Here is a 15040-nt window from a genome sequence, read left to right as displayed (position 1 = left end):
GATCCCGTAATCTGGAATAAACAAATCACAATATTCTTTTTTCTCAGACCGTAGACCTAAAATTCTTGTAAAAATCGGATGCATAATTCGTGAAGACTTTTTTCTATTCCAACAATTCCAGAGAGAGAGCAGGCAGATTACATGTAAAAGATTTTTACTTCAATCTTAGAAAGTTTAAGAATAAAGAATGAAAAATGGGACCTTTTAAAATAGAACGAAAGGCATAACTTTGTACATACTGGATAATTTAAGGGAGGGTTTATAACACCTGTCAGGATTTTTTTTTGCTATCTGTGTCCCATAGGGGAGATTTTCCTTCACTTCCTATCCCATAGTCAAAACAGGAGATGAGAGGAAATTTCTACAAAGTGAGTGAATCCCTGGGTGTCATAAGTCACCAGAAGTAGTGTCCCCATTGGAAGTTTTCCCCTTTATTACTGTTCTGGGGACAACCCAAAATTTGGGATTTTCTGTTACTTTCGATAATAACAATAAACATGACAAATAGAGAGGGGGACTCTCCCTAATGGGAGCACCAATAGCACAAAAAATCTTTTGTTTGCTTCTTTTTTGTACAGTTACAATACAAGTAGCATACCGGTTTGCACCACAGTTAAAAAAAAACCTCCTTGGACAGACCACTTTACTGGGATTGAACAGGCAGTGATTGAGCAGGCATATAGCATTAGGAAATAAACAATTACTGAGGTTTTTTTTTGCACACTGAGGATGGAAAAAGCATACAGTTTAACAACATAACTAACAATTGGTGTGGACAGTCCAACATTTTAGAAGCATAGAGCAGACTGAGATTTTACACCAAGGAATTTTATATTAAGGAAACAGAATGCATCTTTTCAATTTTGTAATTCCTTTATTTTCAAAAAAGTTTCAGCTTACAGACATGTGTAAAAGCAACAAGGAATGTCTCATAGTTGAATCAGTAAAAAGGTACAGGAAAACAAGACATAGGTGATCGTGTAATGCACTGCAGACTTCAAATTTGTCATCATAGAACAGAACATGTATGCAAATCCACAAACCAGTCCAGCGAACTACAAGTACCAGCTTTCAGTGTCCAAATCCAATGCATCAACAGGGTTTGGAATGTACTGTATGTATGACTCAGGTCCACACTAAGAAGGATCCTGCAGCTAGCATTTGAGATCTGGAAAAATCAAATGCAGCTAAAATGGAACAGCAGCAGGGAATCTTCATTAGCATAGTAATATAAATGTATTGAATAAAAGAAAATAGTACAGTCACATGTACAGTTATATTCTTGATGTTCAGCATGGAAACAGTGAATCCACCACGGAAGCCATACCATCAGGCTAAATAGTACCCCTACTCATTTACTACTCCTGGAGTTCAGAAAACCTCACAGCAACTTGGCAATGTCTCAGAAAACAGGCAGCCCACAGCACACAAGGGTTGATTTACTATCACTGGAGAATGCAAAATCTGGTATACCTGTCTACCATGCACAGCTGCACCAGATTTTGCACTCCAGAGGGTTGATTGCACTGGAGAGTACAAAATCTGGTGCAGCCATTTAAAAGTTTTAATACTGGTCGTACAGTATATACAATCAGTCCAAAAAAAGTGTCTATTAGAAGACCATATGTCCATTTTATTTGAAAAAATGGGGCATAGTGTCTGAAGGGGTATGAAAAAATCTTCTCCATCAACATTATAGCATCTATTCTGTTGATAATTTGTGAAAAGAGAATTGAGGAAGGATTCTATTTCAGGGCTATAGCCCATTGTGTAACTATAGTTATAGTGTGGATTTGTTTTTCTAAGTGACAGGAGACATCTGGAATTGATGCAAATAGAATACAAACCGGCAAGGTTAGTATAATTGGTTGTCCCACACGACTAGAAGAGATCTTTTTCCATATGGGTCTTAATTTTTCACAATTCCAAAATACGTTGTATATGGAGTAGATGTCCAGGGGCAGCACAGTCACTGAAATATGTATCCAAAACCTCTGGAAATATTGAGCGCAGTTTAATTGGAGCATAGTACCACCTAGTAAAAACCTTAAAGGGTAACTACACTTTCGTGGGGAAAAAAAATAGCAAGTAAAGAAAAAAATCATATAGCATATACAATTGTGATACAAGTCAATTTGTAATTGAATGTTATTAAAAAATACCTTTCCTTTCAACTTGCAGCCGCTGTAATTTTCTGAAAATTAAAAGTTTTTTGATCAAGCGCCTCGGCAATCAATGGTTAAATTGCCAAACAAAAGAGGGAAAATCACCACAAACTGCTGCTGATTCACTGCAGATGTACTACATCAAGATGAAACATAAAATAATCAGCGCACGTTTGTATCCCTCTCTAGTTGACCCAACCCTTATAATCAACACAGGAAGATGTATATCAAAAATATTATTAAATCACAAACTTCCAAAATTCCAAATGCTAATTAGATTGGTGTAAAAAATTGTTTTGTAAAAAAAAAATTCTAAAGTGCAATGTACGCTGTGTAAAAAGAGAGAGAAAAGTGAGAAGCAAAGAAATGTCAAATATGAACCTACCAAAGCTTTTTAAGGAATGCTTCTTTAAAGAGTGTATATTTCAAATTTCACAACTGAGGAGCAGCATGAGGAAACATGACCTATTATCCATTTTTAATGATGATGCACTGCATTTTAACCAAAAATGAATGGCCACAGCAATGTTTACCCAGCCCAAAAAATTTAACAATTTTTGCATCTAACAAATAAGGTTTCCCAGCACAAACATTCTGGCAAAATATTTAGTTTTGGGTGTTGGTGGTGCACCGTGACGCAACAGAAAAATTCCTGCAGAGAACAGAATGAACCCTGCTTCGACAAACATTCATTGTTACTACAACTGTCACATAGCTACAAAAACCGTAACCCCACAGATAATTCTCCAGAGCTCAAGTTGGACCCTTTTAAAATATTTCACAGCATATGCAACTATAAAATAGCTGCTAAAAAATGGGGTGCCAAATTAAAATTGCTGTTGCAAAGAACAGCAGCTATGGTCCCATTTTTAGATGGCAATGGTAGCAGGCCTACAACAGAGGGATGTACTAATGATGGCTGGGAGTGCTCATAAGACAAGACATGGAAATGGGTTGCACCATATGAGATATTTTTTGTGGCCTGCAGCATTGAAAGGAGAAAATTGTGATGCAGCAAAAAATCTGACTGGTTCATTTACAGAAATGTTAGCTGGTCAACAGTGTCTGTAGACAGATGCACTCCTATGTCTGTTTCAAAGCCCCTGACAGCACTGAGTGCATGTTCAGAATGCATGCTGGCTACGGGACAGGACTGGAGGGTCATTATGTCTGCTCTTGTCCCCAGATAATCAGCTACCATGGGATGCAGTCACTACTGGTAGTAGACAGTCTTGGGTGCTGAGGACCGAAAACATTTTTAAGGCATTGTTCAGACTGCCACCCCAACTGCTGCTCCTCCTTTCACCAACAGGAGAATCAGAGCCATCTTGTCTGTGAGATGTTTTCCTGCCAGCTTCTGGAAATATTTGACACAGGTTCCTCCAAAGCGCATCCTTTAGATCAGTGTTTCTCAAGCTTTTTTCAGTCAAGGCACCCTTTAAAATGACCTACAGTCTCGAGGCACCCCATTCTAAAATGTAAAAAACAAATCTAATAGTTTTACATATTGCAGCAACATCCACACACATAGGATCCCAACATTAGGTGATTTATTTTTCCAAAGCAAATATACAGTACCTTTGCACACTGGTACTGACTAGTTTTCTTCTCCCTCAGGTTCTCTTCCTCGCTCAGCTAATGTGACCCCAGTGCTGATGGAAAAGGGCAGGGGAGGGGCAAACTGTGCAGGGGCCCAACATGCTCCTTATCAACCAATGACATCATTGGTTGTCAGGAGGCTGGCAGCTGGAAGGTTGTAATAGTGCACAATGAAAACATTTGTCTTTGTGAAACTAAAAGGCAGGCTTGATCAACCCTTTGGCTTGTATACAACATTTGGGCAATTTTTAGGCATTTTGCCAAGACACCCCTGAGAAGACCTGAGGCACCCTGGTTGAAAAGGGCTGCTCTAGATGTTTCACCCTTTGAGAGGGCAGAATGAGCTCTGACTTTCCCCTTCATAATATGGATCAAAAAGGGTTGCCAACTAGTAATGCTCCCTCTTCTTGATGCCACAAATCCTAGGGTCCTTTTGCAGGCTCTGGAGCATAAGGCAGCCCATGTACTGTGACCAACTGGAGGCAGAGGAACCCGAGTCATCTTAATCGCTGAGGACAACATTGTTCTGAGCTACCTTCCCCCAGCCACATACTACTTCCTGTGTTTGGGATGCATGATACCCATCTTTGAAACACTGCCCAATGTCATTTTCATCAGAAAAATAAAAGTGCAGCGCTAAAACTATCAATAAGGATATAAACCTAATAAAATACAATTAGAATCGCTAAAAAATCTCATAAAAAGTCCATATGTCAGAAATCGCTGTAAAATCTTTAAAATCCTTAAATAAGGGAAGGGGTAAGTCATAGGTGAAATCCAGGGAAAAAAGTGCACAGTGCCGTATCTTAGTCCAAAGAAAGGTGCTCTCACTCAGTGCATATGCCTCCACCAGTGATACTAGCCTCTCACCTGAGGGCTGTGTAAAAACAGCCTTGAATAACAACCAGCACAGCAGCGTCTCCACACTGGCTCATCAAAGACTACGGGTGTCCCCTTCACTCAGATTCAGATATTCCCATGTAAAGCAAGAGGCATACCATAGTGTGATATTGTCTCAGCAAACATTTATTAAGGAAAAAGAAAGCCTCTTACTTGAATTAAGGAAACAAACAGCGATGAATAACAGCGTATACAGCAAAGCCGAGCTCCGCCGAAAAGGACTGCAGGTGACGTCATGCAATCTATTCCACTTCCGGTCCGGCGTCCTGTGTTGCTATTCAGCAACGATATGTATTGGCTATTCGAGCTGTAATACTACTACAAATAGGTGACGTCCGTCACTCCACCCATACACTGAAGAAGTCCCACCCACGGACGTAACGCGTGCGGAGGGGGGAGGAGATTACGTGACGTCACCTGCAGTCCTTGTCGGCGGAGCTCGACTGCCAGTAGGACACATAATCTTATCTTTAGGAATCACCCTGCAGGTACCGCTGACTTGCTGTCCCAGGCATTTGGTATCACTCCGCCTGTGACAGGAGCGGGCGCTATACAGGATGCATTGACTCTGCTCTCTACTGCAGCAGAATGCTTCCTCTACTGCCGGCTCCATTCTTAACAGTGATGCCCTGGGATAGCGGGTCTGGAACCCATAATCTGGGCTTTCTGACCCACCATCCCAGAGTAGGAGGTCGGGGCCATATCAGAGGGCTCCAGGGGCCAGCGGTTGGGCACTCCTGCTGTATAGCATGCCCAGCATCCAGAAAAAACAGCAAACATACTCTTCCGGCAAAGGATTCACACCATCCATAAGCACAGCTTTGGCTTGTGGACACAGAGACTATTTTCTCCCTCATAGTTGCATGGAAACTTCTGCTTTTTTTGTAGGCTTCCAGACATGATGCATCGTGCTTGGGTACACTATAAACTGTGGTGGTTTGGGTGACTAAACAGCACCTTGATGAACTGCCCTGCTCCACTGCAAACACAGGGCAGCACTTGTCACATCAACAGATTCTCACTGCTGTTGCTGCTGCTGACCCCTTAAAATCAGAACTATCTACTGTTCAGGAAAAACAAAAACACACCCCAAAATACAAAAAAATGGGGTAAAGCAGCAACACAGCAACAAAACCTGCCACTGACATGAAACAAGGTAGTCATTAAAAGATCTGTTTAGCCTTAGAAAATCACAGGAAATGTTTACACTCCACTCTTTCTACCCACACAAACTGCATGAAACTGTGAACTATTAGTAGCAATTACTAAGCACTGAATATAGTATTGTTTAAAGCACAAAACAGTAGTAGTGCACTATACTAAACAACTCTCTCTCCTTGCAATAATGTCAGAGCGTCTCTCACAAAATTCCCATCACATTGACAAAGAGCTACTAGGAAAGCAGCCTTTTATAGTATGTGGGCTACAGCTCCATCGGTGCAAGATGTTGGTCAATGGTGGCTTTGGAAATGCATTATGGGGCATTCAGCAGATCAATTCCTATTTAACATCCCAAAAGTTTGGGATTCAGCCCAAACACTTAGTTCATCCCAACTGGTGATGAAATGATTTTGACAGTCTGGTATGGGGTCCTACTGGGCAATCAATAGGGGGCCTGTATTTTTAAAAAGGTTAGAAATTCTGCTCTAGAGCACCACAAATGCTTTTTTTACATACATTTTCCTAATTTCTCTAGAAACAGTTGTACTTAAATTGTCTGAATTTGCTATAAAAAAATGATCATATGTGCTGCCTGGAATCTTTTTATTTGAATTTTCTTTTTTTGTTCTGCAGCTTTTTGTGCTAGCTATCATATCCTTGCTAAGTGATCAAGTTTTCTTAACTCCTGTGAAAAATGATGCCTTGTTTCAGTACATTGATGATCACCAGAGTGAATATATTCAGGTAAGCTCTGCAGTTTCAGACATAACAACACACACTTAACAGTCTACAGTGACATTGTATACATTTTATTTTTTTAATTTTAGAGACTGAAGGACTGGGTGGCAGTAGAAAGTGACTCCAGTGATCCTTCAAAGAGAGACCAAGTTCAACTTATGATGGAAATTACAAAGGACTACATCTTGAAGATAGGTGGACACGTGGAGATGGCAAAAATTGGTGAACAAGAGGTAGCATCTCCCAACATATTACTTTAAAATGTGTTCAACATATTCCGAAAAAAACACTGTACATCAATATTTCACTGTTTAAAGCCTAGATGTTTTAAGTTCTAAAAAAAAATCAGAAGCTAAAACTGTGTGATAAAACAGGTGCAACATATGCTGGAGGCTTGGGGTGTTGCTTTTTGAACAATTTGTTTGTGCAATTTACAAAAAGATCTTTTTTTGGTAATAGTTAATTTTCAAAAATATTTCTTGTAGTATTCCCCAGGTATAAAACTCACACTGCCACCAGTTATTCTTGCACAATTTGGAAATGATACAAAGAAGCCTACTGTGTGTTTCTACGGACATATGGATGTACAACCTGCAAAGAAAGAGGATGGCTGGAAAACAGAACCATATACTCTTGTCGAGGAGAATGGTATGTCTTATCATGCCTGTTGTCTTTGTGATGTAGGAGCGCTGAATCTTATGCCGATGCATTTTAACAGGATGGGTGGTTTGTGGTCTCAGAGGCTGCTCACCAGCAAATGTGTGGTCTTGTTGGACCCCCAGAGGAGTTAGTTGACGTTTTGAAAGGATGGGAGCACCACGCCAGCTTGTACAGACTTTTTAATGACCTTTATTTTGTAACAGCCGTTACAAAATAAAAATCTATTAACCACTTTACCACCGGAGGATTTTGCTGTCTTACGTCCAGGCCACTTTTTGCGATTCGGCGCTGTGCAACTTTTACTGACAATTGCGCGGTCGTGCGACGCCGTACCCAAACAAAATTTACGTTCTTTTTTTTCCACAAACAGAGCTTTGTTTTGGTGGTATTTGATCACCTGTGCGATTTTTACTTTTTGCGCTATAAACAAAAAAAGAGCGTAAATTTTGAAAAAATAACAATATTTTTCACATTTTTTTTATATGAAATTCCCCCCCAAAAAAATGTAAAAATCAAAATTTTTTTAAATTTTTGGCCAATTTGTTTTCTGCTACCTATGTTTGGTAAAAAAAAATCACAATAAGCGTATTTTGATTGGTTTGCGCAAAAGTTATTGCATTTACTAACTAAGGGAAAGATTTCTGTAATTTTTGGTGTTTTTTTTTTTTTTTAACGAGTAATGGCGGCGATCTGCGATTTTTTTTTTTTTAATTTTGCGGGACTGCGACATTGCGGCGGACAGATTGGACCCTTGACTGACATTTTTGACACTTTTGGGGGTACCAGTGACATTTCTATAGTAATCAGTGCTATAAATATGCACTGTTACTGTAAAAATGACACTGGCAGGGAAGGGGTTAATTTTATTGGAGAGGGAGGGGTTAATGTATGCCTAGGGCTTACTAACGTGTGTGGGGGGAGGTGACTAAGTGACACAAGGACAGATCGCATGTTCAGCTATGCTGAACCCTGCAATCTGTCACTGAGGAGATCCGCCCGCTCTGTTTACACAAGCGGGCGGATCTCCAAACTCGATTCCCTGACGATCGGGGAAGAGCGGCGGCGATCGCCGCCGCTCCTCCCCTGGCCCGACTCCCGGTGTGAATGAATACAGCGGGAGCGAGCCTCTCAAGTGGAGGAGCCCAGTGACGTAGTACTACGTCGCTGGACGATAACGAGCCACTGTGCCGCAGTAGAGGCACAGTGAGCAGTCGTCAAGTGGTTAAAGATCTTTATTTTGTAACAGCCTTGCAAATTAAAAATCTTTTTAAAAGTTTATACAAACTGGTGTGGTGCTCCCATCCTTTCAAAACTTTATCATGCCTGATAAAGGACTAGGATTAACTAAATGTACAATGGGTTGTAAAAATATCTTAAAGAGGAAGTAAACTTCCATCTTTAAGTTTTACTTATAGGTAAACCTATAATAAGGCTTACCTATAGTTAGTGTTAATAATCCCTAAAATTGAACCGTTTAGGAGACATTTACTGTCCCAGCAGCCAGTTACGTCACTGGTGCATGCGCTCTGAAGGAACGGCCACCGTTTCTTCAGAGCAGTGTGCCGTGACTGGTGGCTCCCGCGCGCAATGCTCAGGGGTGACGTTATCGTGGCTCCGGCCAGTAACAGAGCCGGAGTTGCAAACTTGGAAGGAAGATCCGGTATAGATGGACACCATCTCCAGGGATGACATTGCATTGCTGGACCGCTTTGTTTTTAGGAAAGTTTAACATAATGTGCTAGTATACAATGCATAATAGCACATTATGCCTTTGCCTTGCAGGTAAGGGAGAAAAAAAAAGTGCAACGGTTTACAACCGCTTTAATGGAAACCATGTATATACAATTTATAGAGAAACATAATACCAGAATTAAGTTTTTTATTTAGAACAGTCTGAAATACAACATAGTATGCTGACTTTCTGACTTCAGAATTTTCGTATTCACTGATGTTCTATAAGAAGAATGCAGATCAGAATGTAGATCAGTCAGATTTCTAGACATTCAAGACATTTTATGCACCCATTTATTAATTTATTTATACTTGTATTTATAGTATATGTGTATGTTATATTTTCAAGGAAACCTGTTTGGCAGAGGCACTTCTGATGACAAAGGACAAATTCTTGCTTTGCTGCATGGAGTGGAATCCGTTAAGAAAATTGTATGTAAATCTATTATGCATACTACAAATAACTAGGCATTACCCCCTACAGTTTTTTTGTAATTTACCACTGTAAACCTTGACTTGATAACACTTAGTCATTTGTAGAATAGAAATGATTTTAAATAAATTACAAAACTATATGAAGGGCGCTAGCAGTGACCATTTTACAACTTGTTGTAAAGCTGGACCAGAACCTTTCAGCCATGGTGAGTTGGTTAAACAGGTTCTGGGCTCCACAAGATTTAACACACAAGCAGATTATATTATTATGATAAATGGATTTATTCTTTAAATGATGTGCTTGAACATCTATTTGAGGACTGCAATGTTGTTTCAGGGTCTACCAGTAAACGTAAAGCTCGTGATTGAGGGAATGGAGGAAGTAGGGTCTCAAGGTCTTGAAAAACTTGTTGAGGACAAAAAGGACACCTTTTTCTCTGATGTTGACTACATTGTAGTGACAGATACTCCCTGGCTTAGTAGCAAACCAGGCATCACTTACGGCGCGAGAGGAAACTGCTACTTTTTTCTAGAGGTATGGTATTCTAGATTTACACTTGAACCATTAAAGCGGTAATCTTAGTCACAGATGAATGAAGTACTGTACATGGACAGCAATCCAAATGGGACAGAAGTTTTGGCTTTCAGTTCAATGCTAAGTTTATTGCTAGAATATAACCTTTATTATTTTGATTTGTACAGGTTGAGGGTGCAAGGCGTGATCTACACTCTGGAGGCTTTGGAGGAACAGTTTATGAGGCCATGAGTGACTTAATTTATTTACTAGGTAACATTTAAATATAACCATTATGTTTATTTGATCATCAAAGCCTTAAGACCAATTTAGTGGTTTGAGCTCCTTAATTCATGTTATAGTTTTCCTGTCTTAGGGGCTTAAATTAGGCTTTGGTGCCATGGAAATGGTTGACGCAGGAGGCATTATTCCATATACAGTATGTGTATGTTAAAGAACTTTGATGTCGGTGCTCTCAAACGGAACACTGTGTCATAACTTCACTACCAAAAAGAAAAATAGTGATGAGCTGTTGAAAGAACAAAAGAGTTGCCACAAAGGCTACGCAGAGTGACAGACGTGTCTCCTTTTTCATGTTCAACTTTAAGGCTGCATTCACATGTCAGCGTATGGATCGCGGGCAGAATCGCCGCGCGATCCGGAGATCATTGCAAATCGCGGGACGCCTGTGCGTTGCCCATGATTTGCAATAGCACCCCAAACGCTGAGCGATGTTGCCGCGATTTCCGCCTGCCGAATCGCGGTAACAAAAAAAATTGCGGGACGCAATACGCTCCAAAGAAGCTCTTGTACTTTTTTGGGCATAATGCGTCCCGCAATTTTTTTTTTTTGCGCGATGTTACCGCGATTCGGCAGGCGGAAATCGCGGCAACAACGCTCAGCGTTTGGGGTGCTATTGCAAATCACAGGCAACGCACAGGCGTCCCGCGATTTGCAACGATCTCCGGATCGCGGGCGGAATCGCGGCGATTCTGCCCGCGATCCATACGCTGACATGTGAATGCAGCCTTAGTAAAACTCCAGGAAATACATTTTTCTTGTTTTGTACATAACAGGAAAAGTCTATAAACCTCTGTTGTTATTACCGTCTGTGTCTCCTGCTGGGAAGATCTCCCCTCCTTCCTGTCTTTAACCAGGACAGAAAATGCACTATATTACCAAAAGTGACTTTACACACACATGATCTTTCATGGCATCCCATTCTTAGTACGTAGGGTTCAATATTGAATTGGTCCACCCTTTGCAACTATACCAGCTTCAGTTCCTCTGGGAAGGCTGTCCACAAGGTTTAGGAGTGTGTCTATGGGAATGTTTGATTATTCTTCCAGATGCGCATTTGTGAAGTCATGCTCGAAGTCTGCGCTTCAATTCATCTCAAAAGTGTTCTATCGAATTGAGGTCAGGACTCTGTGCAGGCCAGTCAAGTTCCTCCACACCAAACTCGCTCATCCATGTCTTTATGGACCTTGCTTTGTGCACTGGTGCGCAGTCATGTTGGAACAGGAAGGGCTAACCCTAAACTATTCCCGCAAAGTTGGAAGCATAAAATTGTCCAAAATGTCTTGGTATGAGTTCCCTTCTCTGGAAATAAGGAACCAAGCCCAACCTCTGAAAAACAACCCCACACCATAATCTCCCCTCCACCAAATGATTTAGACCAGTGCTCAAAGCAAGGTCCATAAAGACATGGATGAGTGAGTTTGGGATGAAGAAATTTGACTGAGCTACACAGTGCCTGGCCTCACAAATGCACTTCTAGAAGAATGGTCAAACATTCCCATAGACACATTCCTAAACCTTGTGGACAGCCTTCCCAGAAGAGTTGAAGCTGTTATAGCTGCAAGGGTGGGCCAACTCAATATTGAACCCTACAGGCTAAGACTGGGGTGCCATTAAAATTCCTGTACATATAAAGGCACGTGCCCCAATACTTTTCAAAATATAATGTAAGGGAAATCTATCCATTGGAGACAGACAACAAAAAAAAAAACACTTTTACTGAATTGTAGAAGATTTAGAGTCTCATTTTAGATGTTATAGTTAAGAGAGGTTCTAAACCTTCCTTGTTTTAAGTCCCTTGGCACGCTGGCAAACAGTTCAATTTATGAAGCACCTTTCTGCTGGTCTGGTAGTGGCAGAGGATTATTATGAGATACACATTTCTGTGTTCGCAACCTCCATTTTGTAGCATGGTAAACACAGGCTATTACACATATAGAATGATATTAAAGAATGAAGGTCCTTGGATATATCTGCATCTGTGCTAAAGTGTATATTTGTATATAACTAAACTTGAGGCAAATAGCAAAGTACGCAAATGACATACATATAAGATGCATCTGGTGCAGATTTACCTGCTAAGGGATTTGTATTTTTGTCTATTTGGTCCTATGGTTTAAATTGCTCTGCTACACAACACAGCTCTGTCTGACCTGATTTTTCTCTTCTGCATTTAAATATCACTTTTGTCTTGTTTTGTCCCTCCCTCAGACTTTGATTGGACAGTCAAGGAGAAGCAGCACACTTACAATGTATTAACTCATTTCTCATTCCGATCTCTCCTCTTATCAGCATGTTCCTTGTTAGCACATGATCAATGTAGCATTAGTGATTATCCCCCTTTGCTGTTTCTCCCTCCCCCAGTCTGAGCTCGGCTGTGGAAGGGTGCAAGATGCCAATACCAAGTCAAATTAAAGCACTTGCACTGCTTGCATTTAAAAAAAAAAATACATTTATTGACGTATTAATGAATACAAAGCTGCATTAATTTGATCCTTTTATATATATTATACAACTTTATTAAATGCCCACATAGAAAAGTAAACAGCTAAAAGCATGTAAACCAGTCAACCAGAACAATGCATATTTACAAAAATCAATTTCTGTTATCGTTTGATTGATGAACCTGAGAGCAGTGAGGTCTCACATAATAGACACTTCTTAAGCTAAGTGCTCCCAACAATATGCAGTTTAACACACAGGTATAATAGTCCTACTATATGGGTCATGATTCACATAAAACATTTTTTATATAGGAATATATTTGATTAGCTTAGGGATGAAAAATTGGTGTTTTACAGCTCTAGCAAAACCTCCAATGGGAGCCGCTGGATTTTTGGGTCCCCCCTATCTCTGCACAGTCAGGTAACACGCATTTTCCAACTTTCATGCAGAGTCAGTAACCAGTCCATGGGCTTGCTTTTGTTTTATTGAGGAAAAAACAACTTGCAAGGAGTTGAGGAAATATGGGATGCCCAATTGGCTTGGTAGAACAACTTAAGAACATACTTCCTTATCTATGTACACAAAAAATGGAGATTCTGGACTGTACTCCCTCTGGAGTGATATCAATCTTTAATGGATCAGGAGCACTATGCTTCTAGATGAAGTAGCACAAAGTCTCAGACTATATGCAGGAGCAATATGTCCCCCTAGTAGAATCTCACAAAGTCCCAAGGCTTTCAGAAAATACAAGTTCACCTGACTACCTTGAAAAGTGTCCCAGAGCAAGAGATTTAGGTTAGCTGTGACACTTTCTCTGTGAAAGCATGCTGGATATTGCATCTGGCAGCCTTCTCCCTTGTAGTCCCTGGGGTGTTTAGGTACTCACACTGTCCCTTTAATCCTGCTGCTTCAGATAAGACTGCTCCTTAGGCCTCCTGCTGTCCAGGTCTTCCCATGCTAGCCAGGGTGTCTCCTGGATGAGACTGAAGGGTAGCGGAGATCCCTCTCTTCAGCTTTCTCTTATTCCTTTCTCAGCTCCAGCATGGAAGCAGAGCCCCCAGCTCTGGGGTCCCCTCCCAGGCCTCACAACATCAAACTTAGCACTTCATCTTCCACCTGACAACAACAACTGGCCAGGCTCTTCAATATTTATGGGCCTGTCTAACCACCCTGCCAGGCCTCCTGCCTGGGGATTGGTCAAAACTCCCATCAATATTCAGACCCTGCCTCTTTACCTTTACCCATTAGTTTCTAGAAGTTTCCATGGAGCTTCAGAACCAGGGGGAGGCAATGGAGGCCTGGTCTGCAGAGCCTTCCAGCCTGACCTTAGGCTGAACCCAACAACAATTACCCAGACTTACTTAAATACTTAGCATAAATTTTGTCAGCATACATTTACCTAACCAAACTGTAGAGGGTGATACACAGGTTACTGGTCAAGCTTACTCTGCATTCTAAACATATCCATTCATTTTTGTAGGTCAGCTTGTGGATGCCAAAGGTAAAATCCTGATTCCGGGAATTTATGATGATGTCTTACCTCTCACCGAACAAGAAAAAGAATTATACAAAAATCTTGAATTCAACCTTGATGATCTGAAAACTGATACAGGAGCAAAACAATTTCTTCATGACACAAAGGCAAGTGCAATTCTCATATTCAAACTTCAAAGATGTTTTTAAAGCATTTTAGCATCTTGCACTAACATGAGACTTACTGAGGCATGGTACCTACTTAAAGTGGTAGTAAACAGCATCAAAAAAAAATTGCCCCTCGGGCAGTTTAAGTCATAATGTGCTAGTATGCATCGCAAGCACATTATGACAGACTTACCTGAAAACAAAGCTCTCCAACGGGGTGCTGTCACCGCTGTAGGCGGTCTTCCTTCCGGGTTTGTGGGCTTCGGTCGTATGAATGGCCAAGCTGCAATGAAGTCACTCCTGTGCATGCACGCGGAAGTCACTGTTTATGGCACAGGGCTCTGCAGGAATGGCATGGGTATACCGTTCTTTCAGAGCACACGTGACAGTGATATCACCGGCTGCTTCTAAAGTAAATATCTCCTAAACAGTGCACATTTAGGAGATATTTACTGTACCTATAGGTAAGCCTCATCGGAGGCTTACCTATGGGTAAAAATCAACAAAAGGAGTTTACTCCCACTTTAAAGCTTTTTCAAACAGTTATGTGTATCTCACTACCTACAGTTTTCTGCTTCTGCTATAAATCTTTTCCCCTGTGCCTATTCCCAACTGCTGAACACTGCATATAGAAGCTGTCTACCCGACTCTATAAAGGTTAGCTGCAGTCTAGGCTACACAGAAAAGTTGTACTGGCCACCTGCCCCTCTTTGCTGTCTTCTCCATTCATAGAACTCATTTTACTACAATG

General features: G+C 40.8%; 1 protein-coding gene across 1 annotated transcript in view; it reads left to right on the top strand.

The window, feature by feature from the left end:
* Window positions 1–15040, top strand: part of CNDP2 (carnosine dipeptidase 2) — a 222344-nt gene that overhangs the window by 193861 nt on the left and 13443 nt on the right. The window contains exons 29-35 of the mRNA XM_082258975.1: window positions 6459–6569; window positions 6653–6796; window positions 7049–7211; window positions 9304–9386; window positions 9727–9924; window positions 10092–10176; window positions 14129–14289. Coding sequence (XP_082115101.1) covers window positions 6459–6569; window positions 6653–6796; window positions 7049–7211; window positions 9304–9386; window positions 9727–9924; window positions 10092–10176; window positions 14129–14289 — 945 coding nt within the window. The remainder of the gene's footprint in view (window positions 1–6458; window positions 6570–6652; window positions 6797–7048; window positions 7212–9303; window positions 9387–9726; window positions 9925–10091; window positions 10177–14128; window positions 14290–15040) is intronic.

The sequence above is a fragment of the Pelophylax lessonae genome (assembly GCF_965119305.1).
Source record: "Pelophylax lessonae genome assembly, chromosome: 5".
Lineage (NCBI taxonomy): Eukaryota > Metazoa > Chordata > Amphibia > Anura > Ranidae > Pelophylax > Pelophylax lessonae.
The sequence above is the reverse complement of the archived record's forward strand: the minus strand, read 5'-3'. Positions and strand labels throughout refer to the sequence as shown.